Source organism: Falco rusticolus, chromosome 14 (assembly GCF_015220075.1).
Source record: "Falco rusticolus isolate bFalRus1 chromosome 14, bFalRus1.pri, whole genome shotgun sequence".
Classification (NCBI taxonomy): Eukaryota; Metazoa; Chordata; class Aves; order Falconiformes; family Falconidae; genus Falco; species Falco rusticolus.
In genome coordinates, this window is record NC_051200.1 from 2,762,216 (window position 1) to 2,786,292 (window position 24,077).

At 40.3% G+C, this 24,077-nt stretch overlaps 1 protein-coding gene across 6 annotated transcripts in view; it reads left to right on the top strand.

Annotated features, from left to right (window-relative positions):
* Positions 1 to 1,927: 1,927 nt before the first annotated feature.
* The window catches only part of LOC119157201 (ubiquitin carboxyl-terminal hydrolase 12-like), a 33,502-nt gene continuing 11,352 nt past the window's right edge, over positions 1,928 to 24,077 (top strand). The window contains exons 1-5 of one of the 6 annotated variants that reach the window (XM_037407831.1): positions 1,928 to 2,011; positions 16,977 to 17,057; positions 21,234 to 21,447; positions 22,441 to 22,667; positions 23,909 to 23,985. In XM_037407831.1, the coding sequence (XP_037263728.1) occupies positions 1,940 to 2,011; positions 16,977 to 17,057; positions 21,234 to 21,447; positions 22,441 to 22,667; positions 23,909 to 23,985 (671 nt within the window). In that variant the 5' untranslated portion in view covers positions 1,928 to 1,939. Of the gene's footprint in view, positions 2,012 to 2,705; positions 2,723 to 2,835; positions 2,997 to 16,976; positions 17,058 to 21,233; positions 21,448 to 22,440; positions 22,668 to 23,908; positions 23,986 to 24,077 lie in introns of those variants that run through there. The other 5 variants (XM_037407835.1, XM_037407837.1, XM_037407832.1 and 2 more) reach the window with 5 other exon arrangements.

The following is a 24,077-nucleotide window of genomic DNA, read 5'->3' on the forward strand; positions in this document are numbered from 1 at the left end:
CAGCGTATTCTCCAAAAGTTTTAAATCTATTCTCAAGCTCCTGTCTTCCCCCTGCACACCCGACCCCCACCCCCCATCCCCCAAATCATAACTTTTAGGCTCTATTTCTGAAAGAATTCAAGATACAGAATCAAAGCCAGAGGTTTTAAACTCTGATCCTTATCTGATTTTCTAGATTGTCAGAAGTCTTTTGCCTAAGTGAAACCATGCAGGAGGATTCACACTATTTGAGATTGTATAACCCTTGGCATGTAGAATAAGAATTGTTTTTAAAAAGAGATTTTCATTGTTTGTGCACAATGGACTTATATTTAGCTAAGAAAACCATGTTTTAAATTCAAATTCTCTTGGAAAAACAATAGCTTAAATTAGAGGGAGAATGTTTGTAAAACTCAGAACAACTCTGAAAACATTTGGATGATTCTGGAGATTTCATTAACTACTCCTTGGGTTGCTCCATGCAAAGATACGTGCCTTTGCATGCTGCACAGAGATTATGTTATTTTGACACCAAATTTTTTTCAGATTTATTTATTGGTCTATGTTGCTTTTGGCTATGTTTTTTATAAGATTTTCTATTTTTATTTTTGTTGGCACTCCTACACATCTTCAGAGATGACGCATTCTAAAAATAAAAATATTTTTCATTACCGTAGTGCTTTTCATATAAGGATGTCAAATTGCTTTAAAAACTGGAGATAATTATTCCTCATATTTTTTACAAAGTGAGTAACAGTTGAGTGGAGACAGAGCAATCTTGCTAAGGTCTCAGCAAGCTGGGGAAAAGCTGACTGTTGTCACCCTTTCCCCTTCTGCCTAGCACTGGCAAAAGCGATTTCTTCTAAAAGTCTATTTGTAATGGTTACCATTTGCCTCCAGTCTCTCTTAGACGTTTTTGTACAGTCTATTGAGATTCTGGCGACATGGCTGGAGAAGTACAGCTCATTTCTGAGTAGAAATGCTAAATGTGGTGCTGGGGAAATGCTGGTCGCTTTGGCAGATGCTGTGATAAAACTCGTAGCTAGTGGCTCGTGTGCACATCCCCCACTCCTGAATGTATTCCAAACAACAGACTGATCTTCGCAGCTTTGTCTGACCATCTTTGTTTGTTGCAAACTTGAGGCCCAAAGGCCAGTTCTCACACTGCGCTAAACAAAAGTAGTGTTTTAACCACCTTTTTGCTCCCGGTAACTAAATACTCTCATAGTTGGGAAAGGCAAATAAAAAGCTTCTTTGCGGGAGATAAGAAAGGAACAGAACGGAATGTGATGTGCATGAGGAACTAGCCTTTCTCTGTGTGCTTGCAACTTCACCTTGTGCAGAGCCCCATCATGGGTAAAATGCATTACAAATTCAGCCGTGTGCTTTAGCACTAACCTTGGAAGATGTTTTCTGGGGACAAGACTGCCATTTTAGCACCATAATTGTACCCAGCACAAAGTTGTTCTGATCCTGAGGCCAAAAGGGAAGGAAGCATCCTCAGATGCTATTGTGACAGCTATGATAAATCATATTTGATTCTATTTTGGGCTGTAAGGGAGGCAATAATTTAAAGTATATAGTTCAGTTTAGTTAAACACTGTACAGATTCCACTATTTCTGTATTTCCTGTTGCTAATTTTGTTGCATTGCCATTCATGGAAACCCTGTAAGGAGCACGTGTCCTTTTTCACTTTTAGTATATAAAGATTTTTTTTTAGGTTGCTGAATAGTCTCCCTTGGGAGCCCGTAGTAGACGATGTGGAAAGTACAATGCGTGTAAGAGAACATCACTGCAGGCGAGCAACTCAAATAGAATGGAAACATCTTGGCCTCATAAAAAAGTTAGTGCTTTGGAAACTGAACTGGCCTCCCTTCCCTGCACTTATTCCCACAAGGTCAGGGCTGGAGCAAGGGGCGGTGTGTGGGAAGGGCCGTGCCACGGCTGGCGGTGTGCTTCATGGCCAGCCTGAACGGGGGCTTCCAGCCACCTGCCTCAGCGCTCTCCCACAGCGCTCCGCTTAGAGCTAAGGTGAAATACGAGCCAGGCTCCTTCCAGGCTGGACACAAACCTGAGGGTCTCGATCAGCCGGATGGCGAACGTTTCTGCCCAGCCCTGGCTTCCCGAGGGACGGGTCCCCCACGCGTATTTGCTTTCGGTAGCCGGGCGTGCAGCGCTGCACGGCGACCTGGCGGCACTTCCCACTGCCCGTCTCCCCGGGTTTACAGCGGCCGCCGCCGTCCCTCGCAGCGCCCTGCTCTGAAAGCGCCCCTTCTCCGATTTTGCTGAAGCAGGGGTGTGCGGTGCAGAGCAGCCGAGGGACCCCCTGGCGCAAACCCACTGTCCCGCCGGGCATCGTCCCGAGCCCCGTTTTTGCGGGAGCTCGCACCCGCTAGCGGGGCCGGGGGGCAGGCAGGGCTCAGCACGCCGCGCCTTCCCTTGCTGGGGGCCTGGCGGCCTCCCCCAGCCCCCCAGCCCCATCACTGCGGGTCCGGCGCCCTCCTCCCGTCCCGCCGGTGCCGCACGCAGCTCCCGCCCCACCGAGGCCCCGAAGCAGCCTCGGCCCGCGCCGTCCCCGCAGCCGCACGGACCAGGGCGTCCCCAGCCCCCGCCGGGGGGAGCCGCAGCCCTGCCCTGCCGTCACCCTGAGGGCCGCCGCCATGCCGGCCCGCCACACACCGCCCTCCGGGCCCCCGCAGCGAGGGGACCCCGCACCGTCCTGCCCTCCGGGGCCGAGGGGAGGTGAGCGGGGCTGGGAGGGGGAGGGGGTGGACAGGCGGGGGAACCCCCCGCGGCGCGGCGCGGGGAGCCCCCGGAGCCATTTGGGCGCCGCACCGCCGGCGCCCGGCCCCATTTGGCCGTTGCTCCACCTGCGGCTCCGGCTGCCGCTGTCAGTTGGGCGGCTGCGTCCCAACATGGCGCCGGCGGCAGCGGGGGCGGCCGCGGGGCGCGGGGCCGCGTCGGGCGGATGGAAATACTGATGACGGTCCGGAGACTCGCCTCCATCTGTACCATGGTGAGAGCCGCGCCCGGGCCGTGCCGGGGCCCGGCGGGGGGCGGCCGGCCGGGGGCCCCGCTGGCGGCCCCAGCGACGGGAGCGGCCCCGGCCCCGCGCTGAGGGGGGCCCGGCCGCAACAAGAATTAATACCTAAACCCCTGGGGTTTATGGGTGGCCCCGTCGCCTGTATAGGTAGGGGGTGTCTGTGGGGTCAGCAGGGCGCCCCGCTGCCCGTACCCCCGGGAAGGCCTGGCAGGGGCCGGGGAAGAGCGAGGGGCCGGCGGAGCTGGGCCCGGCGGGCGGGGAGGGGGCGCCGGCCTGGCGGTTCCGCGCCCTTCTGGCGTGGTTGGAGGAATTAGGCCCCGACTGCGGGTGGGGAGGGGGGGCTGGGGGGCCGCAGAGCCCCCTGCGGAGAGGAGACCCCCCGGCTGCTGGGGGTGTGCCAGTGCCCGCCGGAACACCTCCTGGGCAGGGGCTGCCCCCCATCAGGGAGGGAATACTGAACCCGAATTCTTTTTCTGGCTCGGATCACCGTCGTTTGTTGTGATAACTAGGCTCAGTTTAAAGGTTGTTATACTAGTTTAGAAAAGCTCTGTAATCATTTCACGTGTGTGTATGTAACAGGGTATCATCCATATTAATGAAAATTTAGCAAGAGGGGGACTGATAATTGCATGAATATGCAGAATTTTTAATGAAGTTACAGTGCTGCATAAATAGAGGCCAGCAAGTAGTTTGTCTAGCATCAAAGCGCAGCTGACTCATAATAAAATACTGCATCTTATTAACGATATGCCATCTAAACATTTGACAAAGATCCTTCCTGTAAGGAGTTTAATCAGTATAAGCTGTAAGAGGCGTTTGAAGCGCCAAAATCCAGCGTAGAATCAGGCTGAGGGTATTCAGTTTCAGTAATTTGTTTTTCATAGTCCCACATCAGCGTTCCAGTGTTGCCAACAATTAATGTTCCAGGTGTCAACCTTCAGGTTTAGATCTCATTTGAAACAGTAGCAAACCAGAGAGTCGGCTGCAGGGTCAGAGAGGACTCTTGCATATACCAACCTGCCCAGACTGATTTCACCTGCGTATAAAGGGAGCAGGGTTTTCTGTTTCTTTTCCATATAGGTGCTGACTACCAATTTTGATCAACCTGAGATCCAGTTGAACTGAACCACAGTGGTGCTGTACAAGGCCACATGTTTGGAGTTTCCTAAGTAATACTCTTTAACAAGAGAGATTATTATTATTATTTTTTTAATTTCTGGCAATGGATACCTGATCTCTTAAGTTTTTGGCATTGCACTTCCCAGAACTTCATACTTCACTAATCTCACCAGATTTTTTTTTTTTAAAACACAATTTGTATTTTTTAATTGCCCATCACAAACGCAGGTGAAATTAAGGTCATGCGAGGTGGCTGAATCATGACTTCATTGTGGAGTTCTGCACCCCAGAGGCAAGTGATTGACTCAATCCCATATAATATTTTGGATGCATTCCTGAGATCAGCTGACTGTGCCTCAGATTAAGAGGGCACATGTAAGGCAGTGCATTTTCCTGTGAGCGCGTAGCCAAACCTGAAAACAGCCATTCCAGTGTTTATGATTTGTTTTTTGAGACTTTGGCTATACGTACTCAATCTTGAATTTAGTTTTGCGCCTGTACTTACCTTGATTTTGGTTGGGATGATAGATGAAAGCTAAGCAGGTACTTGTAGCCTGCAAATGTCCCTTCTGAAGTACTGTGGTTTTTTTCAAGAGGGGACTTTTCACAGTGCTGCAACTTTGGGGAAGCAGGTTCTCCTTACTGTTTTATTTCAAGTGGAGAACTTACTGTTTCATTTCTCTGCAGAAAATGTTGAGCAGTGCTACTAGCCCTAAATAATTGTATAAAACTTGCTTCCAAATTTCTTATATAGCTATTTAATCAAATGCTGTGGAATTTTTCAGCATCAGTATTTTAGGTGTGTGTATAGTTTAGCTAAATTTGCTGTCAGTCTTACTATTTTTTGTTTAGCTAGCCCAGGAAAATTAAGGTCTGGGATGCTATATTCTAAAATTGAATCAGCTTATTTGCATCTGCTTCAATTAATGTGCAGTAAGTTAGAATGCTGTTTGCTTTGTCATAATGTGAATATGAAAAACCTAAGCCTTCTTTATAAAAACATTGCATTACATCTAAAAAGTCTTTTTGGGAAACTACTTTCTTCAGGATTATGCTAATGTGTAGTGAATAATGTAAAAACTACTGAATGAATAAAAAACCCCTACTTTTTTTTAGTAAAAGATGCAGTTTTTACCAGCACTTCTAGCCATCATTTGTGCTTCAGGCTGGAAAACTGAAACACGGGTTTATGACGTTCTCATGCTCCTCAATCAGGCAGTATCACAGGGGCTGGTATTTCTGACTTTTTATCTCAGACACTCCACTGTTCTGCAGTATCTCTTTAAAAATTAAATTCAATGCCCGAGCTCATTAGTAGACAGTAATGCAGTTATAATTTAATCATATCTCCTTCCCTAGAATAACTTCCAGGTTTTTGTAGTGTGGTTCAGCTCTCTCATGCCTCATGATGGTCGAATTTCCTTGATGTGAGCACGGTCCCTTTTTCAGCGATTGCATAACATTCACGTGGCAGCTATAGCATTGCAAAGATCGGAAACTCGTAGGAAAATACTTGTTAATTTGAATATGATTCATTGCTTGGTAAGGCTGCTGACGCCATATGGCAAAACACATCCACAGGCAAGAGCTACCAACTAGAGGTCTGGTTCTATGCTGTGTCCCTTTGACTTAATTTTGTTTCCCAGCCCTTATCTTTACTGTGGACTCTAGGAGATTTTGTTTTCTTTTTGACAGCAACTGCGAAATTAACCAGCAGAGTGAAATAGAAAGCACTATTGATGCATTTTGTTACCCTTCATGAAAAATGCATAACTCCTGTTTCAGAAATATTTAAAAGTAGTATCTTTGTAGTTCTGTGGCATATGCATGGTCATGGATGGATGCAGTTCCTCTTGACGGAGGAGACAAAGCAAAGAGGGCTGAATTTCCATGGGTTTGACTGGCTCATCTAATCCAGAATATGCCTGCTGCGCTCTGCTGGGCTGAGACAATCACTTGTAGAACTAAGTTTTTGAGTCAAGAGTCAGGTTTTTTTGTTGCATTGATAGTAACTTTTTTTTTGGTTGGAGAAGTTAACACAGAACACTAGAATGGAGCAAGGTGTGAAGCATAGGTCTGATGTTTTCCTCTCTTGACAGCTGATTTTGTGAAAGGTCTGTAGTAAGCTGTTAGCAGAAATCTTGGTGTTTCTTAGTAGGCTAATTAGGGACACTTCCCCTAGATTCATGTCTAATTGTTAGCTAAACCAGTAAGACATGCCTGAAGAACTCAAATCCAGTGTACAGATTGGTGGTAGTGTTATTAGTCTCCTTTGAATCAGTATAGCGTGGACATAATTATTAATTTCAGTGCTAGAGAAGAGACAACTGAATCATTTGTAAGTATTCAGGTGGCAAATGAAAATGTACTAATGTACACTGTTCAGGTCAAGCCAGGCTTTTGTGTCACTGATGTATAATGTTTGCTGTACTGCTGTTTCACCTGTATTTGTAGAACCTTGTTTTAGCTTTGTCAGAGAACTAGCATTTATAGCTGGGATGGTGTCACTGAGGAAGTGGAAAGGGAGGATAAAAGTAGAGCTAGCTAAGCAGACTTCTGTTGCCAGCAGTGCTCTGCTTCTTGATTGACTTGTTAAGCTGAAGGAAACAAATATTTATCTTTGCACATGAAACCCAGTTTGAGAATAAACTGTTTTGTTTTAAGCGGAAAAAAACGTATGTGACCCTCTGCAAATCAGTTAGCAGGTCGCTTTGTGAAAGGTTTTTCTGTGTGCCGTTTGTACTCTGGTTAGTACTGTCTGATGTGTAGTTATTGATGCGTTCTCCAGATTTTGGACTTGTAACAGTTTGGAGATGTAAGCCTCTGCAAAGCAGCCAGCCAGCCAGCCTGCAGTTAACAACTGGCTTAGGTGTGCAGTACACAGATTTCCTTTGAATGACTTTTAGGATTTTACAAGAGTCCTGGACTGCCTCACAGATGAGTTTTTTCTGCTGTTCTGGTATCTGTTTTGATCCCAGATTGTCCATAAACTTTGGAGATTTCATGACTTAGCTGTCCCTGAGAAAATGCAAGATCCTAGCTGTGTTGTGCCATGGAGTACTGAGGAAACTATGAGCAGTATATGGTTCATTAGTTGAAACTAGGTATTAATTGTACTATGGGACCTCTACTACAGAACTGTTACAATTTAAAAATGAGGTATGAATACCTGGGGAAATATGTTAAGGTAGCAGAGTGTAGATAGTTCAAGAGGTGCTCTACATTATTGAATCTCTCTTGTTTTGTTCTTTAATCAGTATTTAGAGCAAATGCTTTTAATACATTGAATTCATCTGTGTTTATATGCATTCATATATCTTGTTCCTATTAAAAAATAAATGGCTTTCAGTATTTGCTCTTACAGATGTCAATTTGTGAGATTCCTGGACTTGTTGCCGAAATTAAGGCCTGCACTGTAGGTCATTATGTTTCGTTTGTTATGTCATGTTTCAAATTTTCAGCTCCTTTTCTAGTGAATAATCAAAGGGGGCTTGTAAGAAATATGGGACAAATTTTTGTGTAGGGCCTGTTGTGATAGGATAAGAGGTAATGGATTTAAACTAAAAGAGGGTAGATTCAGACTAGATACAAGCAAGACATTTGTTACGATGAGAGTGGTGAAACGCTGGCACAGGTTGCCCAGAGAAATGGTAGATGCCCCATCCCTGGAAACATTCAAGGTCAGGTTGGATGCAGCTCTGAGCAACCTGATAATGTCCCTGCCCATGGCAGGGGAATTGGGCTAGATGGCCTTTAAAGGGCCCTTCCCACCCAAACCATTCTATCCACTTAACCTCTTGTGCACAGAGTTGTGAATATATACACATTGAGAGCTGTTGATGGGCCCTGTGTTTGAATTTTACTGCCCTACCTCTGTGCCTGTTTAACTTGTACATGTGTAATGTCTGAAGTTGCAGCCTATTAATAAATCTGTAGTGTTATGTTTTGCTTTCCATCAGCATCCACTTCCTCGCTTCTTACAGTATTGTTCCTCCACTGTTTGAAGTGAAGGCCATGATAAAATCTTATTTCCAACTCACAAAAGAACAATACTGGTGAACGCTGGGCACTGAGTACACCTGTAGATCTGTTTGTGTTTGTTCTTGTAGGGGGCCAAAAAGCTGTCAAATATCAGAGAGCTGTACTAGCAAGACAGCTACACTTATGTGTGTTACTAGGTCATTTGCGAGAAACCCAAGGTCAAGAGTAGTCTTGTGGAGCTCTTCTCAAGTGAATGAACTCGCTGTGAACACTTTGGTAATCTCAGAGGCAGTGGCTGAGAAGGGGGAGATCGGCTGCTTACAGTATCACATTACAAAGGGTGAGACTCTTAAGCAGTAGTTTCTGTACTTCCTACCCTTAATCCAGCATTGTTTCCGTATGTTCTTTGTATGGGAGCCTAGCTTTGCTATCTAATTTTAAAGAGCATAAACTTACAGAATTGCACAAGACTGCATGACTTGCTTTACCTTTGTGTGGCATAGGTGCTGTGGACCTTGCAAGACCAGCTCCTAATTGAATAAACATTTATATGCAACGCTTAACAATGCCTTCTGTATTAATTTATGTAAAAACACTGTAATTGAGATGTTGTGTTTTAAACACTTCATAGTAGTAAGCTTATTTTGGAATAAGCATTTTCTAATTTCACTGTGGTCTCCGTGATATCGGCAGTAGCCAGAGTGCTTTGTAGGCTTCATTGCCTACTGAAGAGTGGGCAAAGCCAGCTTTTCCTGTGTGCACTGAAGGATGGTGCAGATCAAGAAGATTCTATAGTATTTGGCAGAATTGGAGTCTTAGAAAGTCTGTGACACTGTTATACCTGCTCCTTTCAAGATTATCAGTTTGTTTTGCCTGCATAAGCACGCTAAGTGCTGGAATCCAAAGTTCAATTTACCGTAATTTGTTATGCCTAGAACAGCAGCCTTCCTGGATGCATGAAAAGGGATAATTTCAAACCCTAAAGCATAGTGAGTGATAGCTGAGCTGACAGCTTTTTTTATCTGACTTCAGTGCTACGCAGCCAAGGAGTTTTAAGACAGGGAAGCAACGTCTGATTCTGTGTTTAGAAAATCCTGACGGTATGTTCTGTAAACTTTCAGAAATACAACCCCAGTTCTGTTCCTTTCAGCACTCCCCCACATGGTAATTTTATTAGTCCTGAAGCTGGAACCATTATCATGACCAATACAGTAAAGTAAGTGCAGGCAGACTTTATGAAATGCATCATCTCATTCAGATTTTTTTCCTGAAAGGTTGTAAGTAGCTCTGGCTTGGCCTACTTGTTCTTCCCCTGCTCCCTCTCTGTCCTCCCTCCCCCCCCCCCCCCCCCCCCCCCCCCCCTTTTTTGTTGTTGTTGTAGTTTGGTTTGTTTGTTCACTTTTTAAAAATCACTCTTCAGTTATGTAGTATATTTAACCAGCTTTTCTGATCTTGAGGGCTGCTGTCCCTTGAAGCCTTTTTGCACACCCTGAAAGCTGCTTCCCAGCTTTTTTCAAATGCTAAATCCTATCCCACTCTTAATTTGTTAAAAAGGAAGATTCAAATGAGTAAAGACTTCAGCAAGACTTGTGTACCAGTTGTGTTCTGGACACTGAAATACCTCCCTAGATATCTTTCCCTTTTTTGCCTTTCTTTAAGGGAAATGTCTTTTGCAGGCAGGTGCATGCTGTGCGCTCAGTGTGAGTAAGCTGGTTCCAGTCCAGAAGCCGAGTTTGGTATGGTGTTGAACCCGAGGTAGTATATCGTAAGAGATTTTTATTTCATCAGGCTATTATATTAGCCATGCTCCGTGGCTTCTGAGTGTGCATGCAGCTGTAATAAGTGTAGAGATAGCCTAAGTTGTAGTGCTTTAGCTACTTTGTTTGAACAGAATGATATTAATTGCGATGGGAGAAGGCTAAAAGGCTTGTGTAAAAAGCATATGATGTGGAAATTAGTATTTTGCACTGAGCTACAAAATAGTAATTTATCCTTGAAGAAAGGCTGTATCTTCAGATTTCCATGAACTGTATAGAGAGTGTTTTAAATTATCTGATTCTTTCTGGCTCATTGAAAGTAATCTGCTGATGCAATTAGTCTTGTGTGTATTTTAGATGGGGCTAAAGCAGCTGAAGTATATAGGCAAGCACAGGAAACTACAGTTTAAACATTATACAGTATACAGTTAGGAATATTTCTGGAACTTTGGGAGCAGTAACACATATGCATCCGGATTTTAAGAGTTCTCTTCTGAAAATCTTCTGCTGTCTGCAAATGAACTGTAAATGGAACATCTAAAATGGCAGAGCACCCCAAAATAAGCACAGCAATTGACTTACTTAGACTTCTTGTAGATTCTGTCAGGATCATTAGTATTAAAAAAAAGAAACAAACTGCAAGTTTGTATTTTTTTGAAAAGGTAAGGGCTTGGTGCTTCTAGTTACTTCCTTTTCTTGTACTTTAAGCAACTGCTTCATCCTTTTCAGCATTTGAAAAACACTAGTAGCATTTATTTGACGAGTGCACTGCCTGTTTTGGTGTCTCTAAATTTCCATGTACTACTAAGAAACTAAACAAATCTTTAGTATTTTATCTCATTATGTTGAGCTAGTAATGAGTGGTTATAGAATGATTATAAATCCATTGACAATCTGCTGTGGCATGGATTTTCCTGCATAATTTCAAAACCAGTATATAATTAGAGCACCTCAGAAATGCTGCTTGTGCTATAGCCATCTTTAATGTCTATTTTAATGGTTATGGTTTTGTATCTGCACTTACTGTCCCTCTTCTTTCACCATAGTTTCTTGTCATTGTCTTACTGTACTTCTTTCTCTCTTCCAGCCTATCCTATATGTCACACATCCCCCTCTACGGTTTAGAAAATACATCCAGTTGCTAATAGCTAATGGATTGTGCTAATGTGAGACGCTCCAACATCCAGTCAAAGCAGATGTGAAACCAGCGCCCTTGAAAACGTGTGGGACAGCTGCCCGAGCCCTGCTTGCGTGCTGTCTTAATCCTTGGTAGAATTGCAGCTTTAGCAATGGAAAATGCCATAAACTCCTCTGCTTCCCCTCGCCAGTTCTGAAGGCTGCTGCAAAGAGGACGGTGGGATCTCCCCACTCGTAACCCTTCCCCATCATCTGCTTTGTGTCATCCGTCCCCCCAACCCCCGTTCTATAGCTTCAGTGTCTCTCTGCTCACTGTTTGCTCAAGCAGCAGTACAGCACTGACCTGATTATTTTTGACAAGAGCTCTGAATAACAGCAAGGATACTGACCCAGTGTTGTGCTAATTTGGTCCTTTTCTTACTGAAGCTACAGCAGCAGCTGCTTCATGCTCATAAGGTCTGCTTGAATGCTTATCGAAGTAGTACGACGTTGCTCTTAAAACCATTCCCACGTCTGCAAAGTTACCTTCGTAGCAGCAGAAAGCAGATAGTTATAAGTGGAAGTGTGAATTTCTTCAAAGTGTGAAAGTGTTAGTTCAGGATAAAAAAAATTTGACTGATAGCTTTGGTCTGTAATAATACTTATTCTCAGCCAAGTTTTGCAGAGGATCAGGATTTCACTGAAACTTAGTAAAATTTGTAGCACTAAAAAGGGAAAAAATTTTAACTTGAAGCAAGAACCATGTGAATGCCAGACATGGATTTCTCTCATCAGTTCATGTTCTGAGCTATGTAGTTGCTATTAATCACTCCCAGCTGTTCTGTTCATCGATAGCTTCGGAAGAACTCTTCAGCTCTGCACCTTATTATAATTTCTACTGTAATGCTGTTTATGTACAGTGAACAGGAAAGTGATAGCTTTTCTTCATCTTCCAACAGTAATTATTCTTACAATTCCTGTCAGATAAGTGAATGCAATCTATAAGCCGTTTGTCTATAACAATAATTACAAATTCAATTAAGTTTAAGGGCATAGAAGTATTTAAGCCCCTGGAAACTGTTGATAAATTTGCAGTTTCTGAAATCAGTTAAATCTAAACCAGGCAAAATACTAATTTTCTTTGCAGGAATAGTCACACTGCAGAGCTTATAAGAGGCCATAACGCCTAAGCATACATCTTTCGTACGTTGTGTTGGTGATGCAATGAGTTAGCAGTGTAACCTGGCTAAAAAAGAGAAGTCTTCTACTATTCTTTCCACTTGCATGGTGTATTGAACTGGAAATAAATCTTTAAGACTTCTCTATTGAGCAAAAAGGACTCACAACCTAGAGGCTGGAGGACTTGATAAGATCTCTGTTCTGATTTTGATGGGTTATTCAGTTAAATTTTCAGCTATACTGTGGGATCACTTCATCTGTGATGACTTGGCTAGACAGCTACCTCAGGTAAGAGTTTTTGAAACTGGTCTTTTCACATCGCTTTTTACTTTACTGTCCCTTTCTGCTTTATTGAACTCTACAAAATCTGCCTTAGAGACCTTTTGGTGTTCTTTGGGTAAATACAAACTTTACTCAATTAATCTCATACACATCTAGTGTTGGTGTGATGTCCCTCACTGAGTTGGTATGGAAAGTGGAAGAAAACTTGTAATACTAACAATTCACTGTGCTTTGTTTGATACTTTAAAATTCGCTATTTTTTAAAAAGCGTTTTAAAACATTTTTTAAAAGCGTTTTCTTTGTCTTTTCTGATGGAAATCAGTGAGCACAAATGTTCTTGGATAGGTCCTTTTTTTTTTTAATTAGCTATTATGTATAAAGTAAAATTACTGCAGCTATGACAGAAAATATTTTATTGCTGGTCTGTTGGGCTCATCTTGGCCAGTGTTAGCTGTGTCTATTATTCCGAACCGCTGAAATGGCGATAGTTCAGCTAGGCCAGGCAGCTTCCCATTTTTCTGTTTGGCTATTAGTGCCGACACTGTGGAAATGCACCAAGCTAAGCTTGCTCGCTGTCGAGATTCAGTCAGTTCTGCTAGCGGGGTTGTGAACAGAATAGGGGAGCTCTTGAAAAGTGCAACCAACCTCTGAGACAACATTTTAAGTCACAGTAGTTTCTAGAAAATTACAAATCCTGATTACGAGTTGCAGAAACTTTAGTTGTCACCACCCCCACCAATATGGAAGTGTTAAATTCGCATCTCTTGGAGAGTGTAATTATGTAAGTAAACCAGTATTGCCACTTTAGTTAAACTAGGGGGATGTTTTCCTCCTTGGGTAATTATGTGTTGACTGTATAAATTTGTGTTTTGTTCCTGCTCAGAGAGCTGTGTTCTGAACGTTTGATCATTTCTTCCTAAACTGGAGTAGCAGAGCAGTTCCTTGAGAGCATTTTCTTGGACCTCCTAGAAGTCTCAAGGATGTAATTCTGGGGTTTTAAAAGATGTGTTTATTTGTCTTGCACGAGCACTGAGAAATCAATTCTAATCCCATGCATTAAGCTTTATATTTAGCTGTATTTAGTGTACATTATTTGCTTAGTTTTTATATGCCAGGCAAACTCAGTTGGTATGTGTTAGTGATTTTTTTTCTTGTAATTTTTTAATTGCTTCCACAGTGTATGTCATAGTTGAGCAAAACTATTGCTTTTCTTATGTTTGTAGGTGTGTAAAGTCCTGTAAAATGCTGAATAGTTTGTGGCACCCCAGGAGAAATGCATCTCTCTTGATTCCCCAAATAATTAAATATAAATTTTCATACTTGGGACACTTGCCACTTTGGTTAGATTTTATTTCTAGATGAGAAATGTGACTTTTATGTTTCCAAAACTATGAAGTGTGTGTTGTTTCTTATGAGCAAATATTTGTGTGATCAGAGGCAAAAGTATTTGTCCAGGTACAAAAATCTTTTAGTGGCAGTGGGAAAATGTGACAGCAAGACACAGTTAATGCTGCTCTAGATTTGATCCCCAGTTGGTTAATTTGCTCTTTGTGAATTTAGTTGCAAAGATCACGGGTTGTGAGTAGCTGGACTTTGACTGCAGTTATGCAGCCTCACTCATGAACATGTCATGTATTTCTATCCTGAAACGTGACCAAGGCCAGTTTGTGCTGTCACCGTAAAGTGCTTTTTTTTTTTTTTTTTTTTTTTCCTTCCCCCTCCCCCCCACATTGACTCCTGTGATAAGTCACTCTATACTGTTTGCAATGTCGTTATTTTATGGTGGTATGCTAGGCATGTGCATTTTCTAGCGCTACTTCAATGTGTTCTGTATTACTAATCTGCAAGTTTGCATCTTCAGAACTATTTTTGACTAGTTTGTGATTTTTGATTCCTCCCACAATTTGAGTCCTGTTTTGGTGTTTATGATTTTGATACGCTAATTTGAAATGTTCTCTGACAAGAAATTTCAGAAACATTGCAACTAAATGTTAGGTTAATTTAGCTTCTATAGCTGATTGACTTTAACTTTAGCATTTGATTTATTCAGGAAACCTTGGTTTTACAAAGTTTGGGCAGAAGATACAACGAAGCCCTTGAAAAAAGACATGTGTCACCTGTTAGCTTAAATGGGTAGATACATGTGGATACAGGTTGTGGTTTAGTTGAATTGCAACATGGTTTATGATAGGTTATTAAATTCTCTATAGCATAATTTTAGTAAAAATTACAATTCTTATGCTTTCATTTCTTTATTCAGACATTTATTCCATATGTTGCTTTACAGACAGGAGTATTCAGGTTGTCTAGTTTCACTAGTTTTGCAAGTTGTGGTGCCTTAGTTGTCTGTTTCTCCAGTGTTTCTCTAATACCATATTGGAGATCATGGGGGAGGTGAGAAGACTGTTCAGAGAAATTTAAACTGAACTTCACAAGCTTGCAGATTTTACGCACATCCCTTCCTTAGTCTCGAAACACGCATAATGTAAGAGTAGAGGAACCTCACTCTTAGCAGTCAGTTCTGATTTCAAGACCGACAATTTTTCAAAACCAGCACCACCTCTTCTTGCGTATTTACATAGTATGTAGGTTATAATCTCCTATTATGCTATTACCCAAAGTCAGTGTTGATCAAAATGATGTAAGTGAAGAGCTGAAGTAGCGTTTGGAGAGTGCTGTATCAGCAGATCTTCCTTACAGATAGCTATGCTCGTGTATAGGTTTGGTTTGGGTGTTTTGAGGGGAGATAGTGGGGGGAAGAAGAGGTACTTGGAAGCAGGGGATGGATGTAGGGAAATAAATGAGAGGAGCTGCTTGAACTGGCACTGATGCCTCAAAAAATTTCTGTGTAATTGCTGCTTGTGAAGAGTCTTGCTTGTAAATCTGTCGGCGTCTAGTGAATGTTTTTGTGTTTTTTATAGTACCCAATTTTGAGCCTTCCTAATTTTCTGTCTTTTTTGATATATGTAGTTCACTGTAAATCTGGTGCGGGAGATCCATCTACAAAGTTTCCATTCCTCCTGTTAAACTAACTTATTTCTTGGTTTCTTTTCTGTTTCTTGGAAAATTTTTAGTTATTTCTTGTTAAAGACATTCTAGCTGGAACTGTATATACAGTCTCGACTTGTCTGCGGTTTATATTAATAGCAGAATGCTGAGGGAAATCATTGAAATGTTTGCTCAGCAATTAAAAACATTACTGGCTTCAGGGAAATAGATGAATTTTGCTGGACTGTAATTTTTGTTTGTTTAGCACTTTTCAGAGGTGTTTTAAGATGGCTCACCTGTACAGAATAATTTCTGTTTACTGTTTGTAGAAGGTTATAGGTGGAGTGACTTGGATATTTAAAACAGAAGTCAAGAATCCAAAGCGTTTGGATTCCGCACTGAATTATGATACCTCCTTAGGTAACAGCACAGATGCAGCTAAGGGCTGTTGGAAGATCAGCAAGAAACATTAGAGGACAAGATGTAGTGGTATGAGAGGAGGTACCAAATCCCAAGTGGGAGCTCAGCTATGAGGTATTGGTGGATTTAAAAGAAGGCAAAAAATGGAATGAAATGCATAAACCACTTTGGATTTTAAGTGGGCAAAGTTAAAATTGAAGCAAAAAATGTTGGTATGCTATAGTTCTTTTATGTGACAAGTAAGACCATATGGATGTGTAGTGGTATTTTCCAGTTGTGTCTAAAAGAATACGTTCTATCCTCATTATATTGCTGGAGACTCAAGCATATATCAAAATGCAGTGTAAGCTTAATACATCGTCCTGAAATTAAGGGTCGGAAAGCCAAAGCACTTCTAGGTGATCTGAGTTTGAGGAATGTCTGATAAAATTGTTCTTTCTGTTCTTTTTGGTTTGGGGTTTTTTTTTGGTTTTTTTTTTTTTTTTTTTTGTAATCATGCCTTACTTGTTCATAGTACTTTCCAGAAACAAAAGTTAGGAAATTATAGTATTTCTTATGTAAGTGTGGCAAGATTTTTTCAAGAATTCTTTATATGTACTGCAGATAATAAACAGCCACATCAAACTTTTTGTGCAGTCCACATCACAAAAAGACGTTTCTTATTTCATGGGATTTGTAGCCCATATGGTTTCTCTCCTTTGGGTTTAGAAGTTCTCTGTGTGTTGTGAGTTTATTTTTACAATGCATTCTTGGCTAAATTTAAATTGGTAATTCTAGGTCACTGTGACTAACCTGAAGTCTCAAGTAAGAACAAATTTCTTGATGTTAACGTTCAAATAAATTCAAATGCAAAAAAAAGTTCTCTTAGATCAGAGAGCTCTGATCCTAGCTGACGAAGTTGAGTTTTTAATGAAACCATGGTACTTTTTATAATAATAAAGCATCATATTGATTTAATTTTGAAGAACATGGGAAACGTGAGATGCTAATTCTCAATGGAATTAACTTACTTTCTTAGCTCCTTTGTTTTTATCGGAGTAGTATGAATTCTGCTGGATTTTTTTAGGAAGTTTTTTTTTTTTTCTCTAACAAACATACTGTTTCTTTGTAGGGCGCCAATGCCTCTGCTTTGGAGAAAGAGATTGGTCCTGAACAGTTCCCTGTGAATGAGCATTATTTTGGTTTGGTCAATGTAAGTGAATTTTCTATGGTTGAAATGCTGTTTTTTCATTCATATCCTGATTTTGAATTTAATGGGATTCTCTGTTAGAATTTTATCAATGGGCACTTCAAACTTAAAGTGGGACTCTGCATAGACACCACATTCTGCAGTATGGTGCTGTGCCTTGTTACTGAGCAACATATAAATTTCACCTTAAATACAGAAAAATAAATCTCAAAATAAGGTAGACCTTCCTGCTCAGGTATGTTCCTAATTATAGCATTTTAATATTTAGCTGGAAAGGACAATAACTAATAAGGTCTGTATATTGTTCATATGGTCTTCTAGAACAGAGAGATTTGATTTTACACTGATATGCAGTGTATGGAAGCCTGGAGGTTTTAAAATGAAAATGTGATAGTTTTTAAAAAACATATTACTCATGGGATTAGTGGAAGTTCGTCTGTGCAAGGATGTGGCCACATGAATGACATTGACTTGGTCAATAATTTTCTTACGTGTAGTAATACTCCCTTTGTTTATATTTTGGCAGCCTTGTGTAATAGCGAATCCTTCTAAAAAGATGTATTTTTGCATCTGTCAGTTTGTGTAGATCTGACTTGACTGGGATCTGTTGGGCAATAAGCAATTGTCTACCTAAATTAACTGTGGAGAGAATGGAGCATTGATGTTGATCTTGCCAGTGGTTCCGGAGGAGAAAAGGCGGCTGTTGTGCCTGTGACATGTTTTACCAGCAAATATAGGAAATTACTTAATAGAAACAGCGGTTCTGTGGCATCATATTTATGATGTGAAAATACAGTTTTGGCAAAACTCATTAGAAACAGAAGTATACTTCTGGTTGCTGGCTACCTAGGTACGTTTTGTTGAATCGAAAAATTATCTATCTTTTTACACACCAAATAAGGTTAATGTAGCTACTAAAGTGTTATTTGTTGCAGCTCATTATAAACTCATCTAATTGACTTCTGTGTGGGTTTCTAGCTGTTTGTGTTCTCAGACACCAAACTATCTAAACACATTGAGTTATATTTCTTAAGTATGGTGTTAATGGCCATTCCAAAGCTGCTGAGGTTTGCACCATAATGAGAAAAATGGAAGGCATCTCCAGTTGTAACATAAATAGCAGAGTGATGAATAGCATGAAGAGGAAAAATAGCATTCTAAAAATAACCAGAATTATTATAACTATATCCATTCTCTGTTTTGAAGGACAAAATATGACTAATACTGTTGTGCTTTATTCCTTGCAACTGATTTCTTTAGGGTGATGGTTTTCATGCTGCTGTTCTGCAGAGCTTTTTCCTAAGTTATTTCTAGTTCTTTCATGATTGGAAGTTAATTGGAGTGCTTTAAAGAGGGCAATTTCTCGGCTTCAGCACCAATACTAGTGAATATGTGGCTGCACTGCAAATAGAATCAGGTGTTGAACCCATGGACATTGGAGGCTTTAAAATTATTTTTTGTAGTAGTTATTTTCTCCTTGGCTCAGTGAGCTGAACCAGCTTGTCTGCAGTCAAATTATTGCTAAAGTTACTGCAGAATTTACGAGAGAAGGGTCTGACTGCTCCTCTGGCAGCCTGTTAGAATAGGTTACGGGTAATGTTGAAGTGCAAGAGGGATGAAACAACATTTTCATTCCAAAATTTCATCTTGGCTTTCATTTTAAGAGCTTTTACCTTAAACTAAGCCTTCATTTTTTACATTGAAAGTGTAAAATTTTACAAGTTCTTCTGAAGTTAGATAATGTTGACTCTAAATATAATCAGTTTTAGGCAACCCCCCCGAGGTTTTGGCATCTATTAAAAATATTTATTTATACCAGAGAAACCATGACAAAAAAATTAAAAACCTACGTGTTTGTACCTGTTTTTCATCTGTGTTTTAGGTCACATTAGACTACACGCTATTTGTGTATTTGATCTGTGCATGTAGCTCCAGGTTTGGATGTATTCATCAGCCCATTGTGAACTGCCTTGCCAACCTGGTTTTTGGGGTTCTGTCGAAGGCAAATGGTTAGAGCCCTCTATTTTTATTTATTTTGGGTTTTTTTGGCAGAATTTCTAGCAAAGTTAGTAATGGTTGGAAAGACCGACTACTGCTTTGTACTTCTAAACACAAACCAATTGCAGTTTAAAAGTGACACCACTATGTAATAATGCTTCTTCTACTGCAGGAAAGTGTAGATCAATAACTGAGATATTCAGAGGTTTCCCAAGGCCCTGAATTGCTTAGAGTTGGAAGGATTTTGTTCTAACATGAAAAAGAGTTAGAATTACTGGAATAAAATGCATCACATGGTCTTTTTGTGAAGTACTTGGCATGGAATAAAATAGCTAAAATGCTAACATGCAAGATACTGATTTCAGGAATAAAAGTTCTTCCACATTACTTTATGTAAATGTGGTAGCAAACAAAGTTTAAATACTGTTTAGAATTTCGTTTTTGAAACCTAAAGCATGCCATAAAGGGAATTTTTCATTGTGTCATTTTGTCTACTGCAAAGCATCTTGCATCTTATTGTCAGGAATTTTTAAAGCTGGTTGGATGGAGTTTTAATTCTTTAACTCCTTTAGCTCTTCCATTTAGTTTAGTTCTAATAATTTCTTTCTGTGTGGGTAGCATCAAAAGAGGACTTGTATAACCAGTTGACTTTATGTTTTTGACGTGATTTCTTCATGAATGCAGTCCTGAAATCTCATTAACTACTTGCTTTGTAAACTTTTTTGACTTCAGATGCACCATGACCTTCTTTTTTAAGATTGCTAATTTCTAGTTTCTTATGTCTCTTAATTTTCTGGATTATTATAGGCAAATATATTTGATACCTTATCTGAAAGCAGTAATATTTAATCAGACTTTTGGTAGTTCTCTTGCCTGTTTTGTCTTCTATGCAAATTTAGTTAGCATGATGCTTATTTGTTTTACTAGGTCACTAACAAGAATATGAGTTAGGTTCTATCCTAATTCACGTGTATGTTCAGCTTACATATTTGTCTTCCTCATGTCAGTAAGTTTTAACTGTTGTTCCGTGTTGTTTGCATATGGTATAAATTAATGTAACTGTAAGCTCTGTAACCTTTTTAGCTGTATGACTTAAACAGTTAATCTTCTGTTTTGGTCAGGACACTGATTATTAACTTGAAACCATTCTGCTGCAGTAATCACACTGTATTTTGGTGAATAGTAGTGGCCATGATCTCTGAGTAGCACTTAAAATAGTCTGTATTCTGCAGTCAGATTTGTATGCTTATTTTGTTTATTTAAAATATTTTGCTCTCAGTTCTCTTGAGATGCAGAATCCCATTACCAGAATACCTAGGGACTGGCAAACCCAGAATTTGTTTCACTTTTTTTGAGCATCAGCATCGTACAATACATTAAAAAATTGCACAAGAAATTGCGAAGAAACAACTGAAAAATGCAAGGTGTATTTCTTGTGGATGATATGCTAGTATCTCAATGGTCTATTTCTTCTTGCTAAGCAATGTGGAACACTGCCTCTGGAAGTTATCACTGTCCTCCTTTCTCTGAAATGACAGTGCCTTCAGATATGGCAGATGTAAACCAGCTGCTGTTTGAATTTGCCGGCATCATGTACTTCTCATCATATTTCATTATAAACAGGAAATATTTAATGTGTACCTTGCTAACTATCTCCAAAAAGTACTTTGTGTCTATGACACAGGCAAATCTAACGTATGAGTTCATGGGTTGAGCCGTTGTGACTATAACATGGTTGAGACACAGGATGCTGATGGATGCTCTCTCTTTCTGTTTTCTTGTCCCTCTGTGCTGCTGTGTCATTGGCACTCAAGTCTCCACATCAGTATCAGCAGCATCTCCCCTGTCAGGATTAGTAGCCTGCTGTGTCTCCAGAAGTTTTGATATTGTGATGAGTCTTCGGCTGGATTTTTTTTTCTGTCAGTGGATTCCTGCTTTTTTTGTGTGTGCGCACTCAGTATCACTGGGACTGTTGTCTTTTCTTTTCTTGCTGTTACCAGCTGTGACGATACAAGGATGAGTCTTTTACACCATGCCTGCTAGTATTTCCCCAGTAAATGAACTCTGGCAGATGACTTTTCCATTTTCAGTATGTGACATTCTTAATGAGCAACCTCTTTCTGTTACTACTTTTTAACAGACCTAATATGAAAATATTTGTTTTTCTTCTGTTTTAACCAGTTCGGCAATACCTGCTACTGCAACTCAGTCTTACAGGCACTTTATTTTTGTCGTCCATTTCGGGAAAAAGTTTTGGCATACAAAGTGCAGCCTCGAAAGAAGGAAAGCCTCCTGACATGCCTCTCTGATCTCTTCAACAGTATTGCTACGCAAAAGAAGAAGGTGGGAGTCATCCCACCCAAGAAATTTATTTCCCGATTGAGGAAAGAAAATGGTAAATGAATAAATTAAATTTTTATGCAGATTTAAGTGCTGGAGATTTAAGAATATAAAATGTAAACACAACTTGCTTTTTAAGTGCGTCCAGATTGTCAAGTTTTAACAGATTTCTGGAAGATTTTTGATCTCCAGATTGTGGTGTTAATTTCGCAACCTCTGTAGTATAGGAACAAAGATTATATCAGAATTGTGCAGTGTCATAAGAGGATTATCTAGATATCTGGTTCTGTGCTTGCTTAGACCAAGTACAGAGCGCATACACAAGTTTCAGGATTCCATTTATTCCACACTGGCATCGTGTTCTGTAGAGGGCTGCTGCCAGTCAGCACGCTTCAGGTTGCTGCTAGAAATTGTCGTGGGCTAAACAAACATCATGGAATTGGTCAAAGTTGAATTCTCAATGGAGACTTAACCACTCTCAGCTTGCTTTCTTAATATTTGCGGTAGGATAAATTCCTTATGATGAGAACTAGTCGTTATTTCCCAGGGCTACTTTGTGAGGAAAAGTTCTGTATGTTGGTTTATCATCTCTGTTTGAACTTGAAAAGATAACAGACTTATAGTAGGGGATTTTTGCCCCTTGATGCTGGACTTAATGAACTAATGGCCCAAGGCAACACATCTGACTTTCTTTATTTCTCTCCCTCCCCAAAGAAAAAACCAAAACCAAACAAAACAAAACAAAAAAAACCCCAAAACCAAACCAAACATGGTTTTCTTCAGTTCTGAGAAATGCCCAAACTAAATTTCCTTTGTGTTGTTTTTCAACTGCCTTTTTCTTGCAACCTGAGGAATAGGTGACTGTAACCTAATATCCATTGTGAGAACAACAAAGTACAATTCTTCAAAGACTCTTAACAGTGTAACCCACAATTGTATAATAGGGTAGAGAAGGGGGAAGGTCACGGCTTGGATTGCTAAAAGCATAGTAACTCGATATTATGAAATATCTGTGTTTTTTCATTCTCCTTGATCTCTTCCTTTCCAGAATTATTTGATAATTATATGCAGCAGGATGCACATGAATTCCTAAACTACCTACTTAACACTATTGCTGACTTACTACAAGAAGAGAAAAAGCAGGAGAAGCAGAATGGCAAACTCCAGAATGGCAGCATTGAGAGTGAAGAAGGAGACAAGACTGATCTGACGTGGGTCCATGAAATCTTCCAAGGAACACTAACCAATGAAACCAGATGTCTTAACTGTGAGGCTGTACGTTTAAAACAAAACAAAACCTCTTAGATTTTTTTTTCACAGGTTCTGGATCGTTTTCCCTAATACTAAGCACACTTTTTCATTTATTAGGATAGATGAAATTGCACTCTCTCTATTAAAATATGGAGCATAGACTATTTTATGACTGTATCACCTCTATGTTCAAACCAATACTCATTAAGGTATGTTTCTCAGAAAAAGCGTAGTGTTTTTTCTGTTCTTCCTCCCTGTTTCCATCAAGGCAGCCTGCACCTGGCTGATATAAGCTGCCTTTTTGTCTTCATGTTATTTCCTGTGTCAGTGATTGATAGTTTATGTTGTGTTTCTACATGAGAATTGCTCACTATTTATTTAACTCTTGGATTAACTGAATTTTTTGAACTGGAAGTGTGTGCTTCTTGGTGCTAGTCCATAGCTGCTCTATTTGAGAGCAAAAGAAGTGCCACAAAGACTAGAATTAGAAGAACCACACCACCTTCAGACCACGAATTTGTAGTTAGTCATGTGCTATGTCTGACTTAATATTTCTTAAAAAAAAAAAAAAAACAACAAAGAAAACCCAGATGGGGAGAAAAAAAAAAAGAGAAGTGATTACAACTGCTCTTGGCATTTTACATCTAAAGTTATGGCTATGTGGTGAACAGAAGCTTTAAAAATGACATTAATAAGCTTCTGTCTCAAGAAAAATTAAATGTGACTGTTCCACAGATGGAAAGATAGTTTTTCTAGCTGCTAACCCATTTAATTGAAAACCCATCTGCCTGTTTTTGCATTTCCTACAAGTGTTTACTGCTAAACTCTGAAATGCAGCAGAAAGCTGTATCAGTCTACAAAACAGACTGGAATATGGTTAAAGCTTCTGCAGCTCTGAGTGGTTAAAAACTTAGTTTTGCCAGTGAAGTAAGCAGATGTGTCTTGAAGTCTCAAGGGGGAGAGATGTTTTGCAAGAAAGGTTTTTGTTTGGTTTGGTTGTTTTTGGATTTTTTTTGGTGGGTGTTTTTCTGGGGTTTTAGGTTTGAATTTGTTTTTTAATACTCCCCTCTGGATTGTTACAACACATCAGATTATTTTTTCAGTGTTAGTTTACCTCAAGAAAGGGCCTCTGTGTGTGTGTGTATATTTATATTTATCATGAAGCTGTCTACTTGCAACAAGGACATTGCACCATTCCAGAAATGGTTAAAAGAAATCTGCCAGTTCCAAACTGTTATGAAATATTTCTTCTTATTTTTTTCAAGGTTAGTAGCAAAGATGAGGACTTTCTGGATCTGTCGGTTGATGTGGAACAAAATACATCAATTACACACTGTCTAAGGTAAATGAAAATAATTGGGAATGGAAACAATACCTGCCTTTGGTCAGAAGGAAGGAGCCTAGCTTAGCTGCTCTGTTGTGCAACAGTTGTAG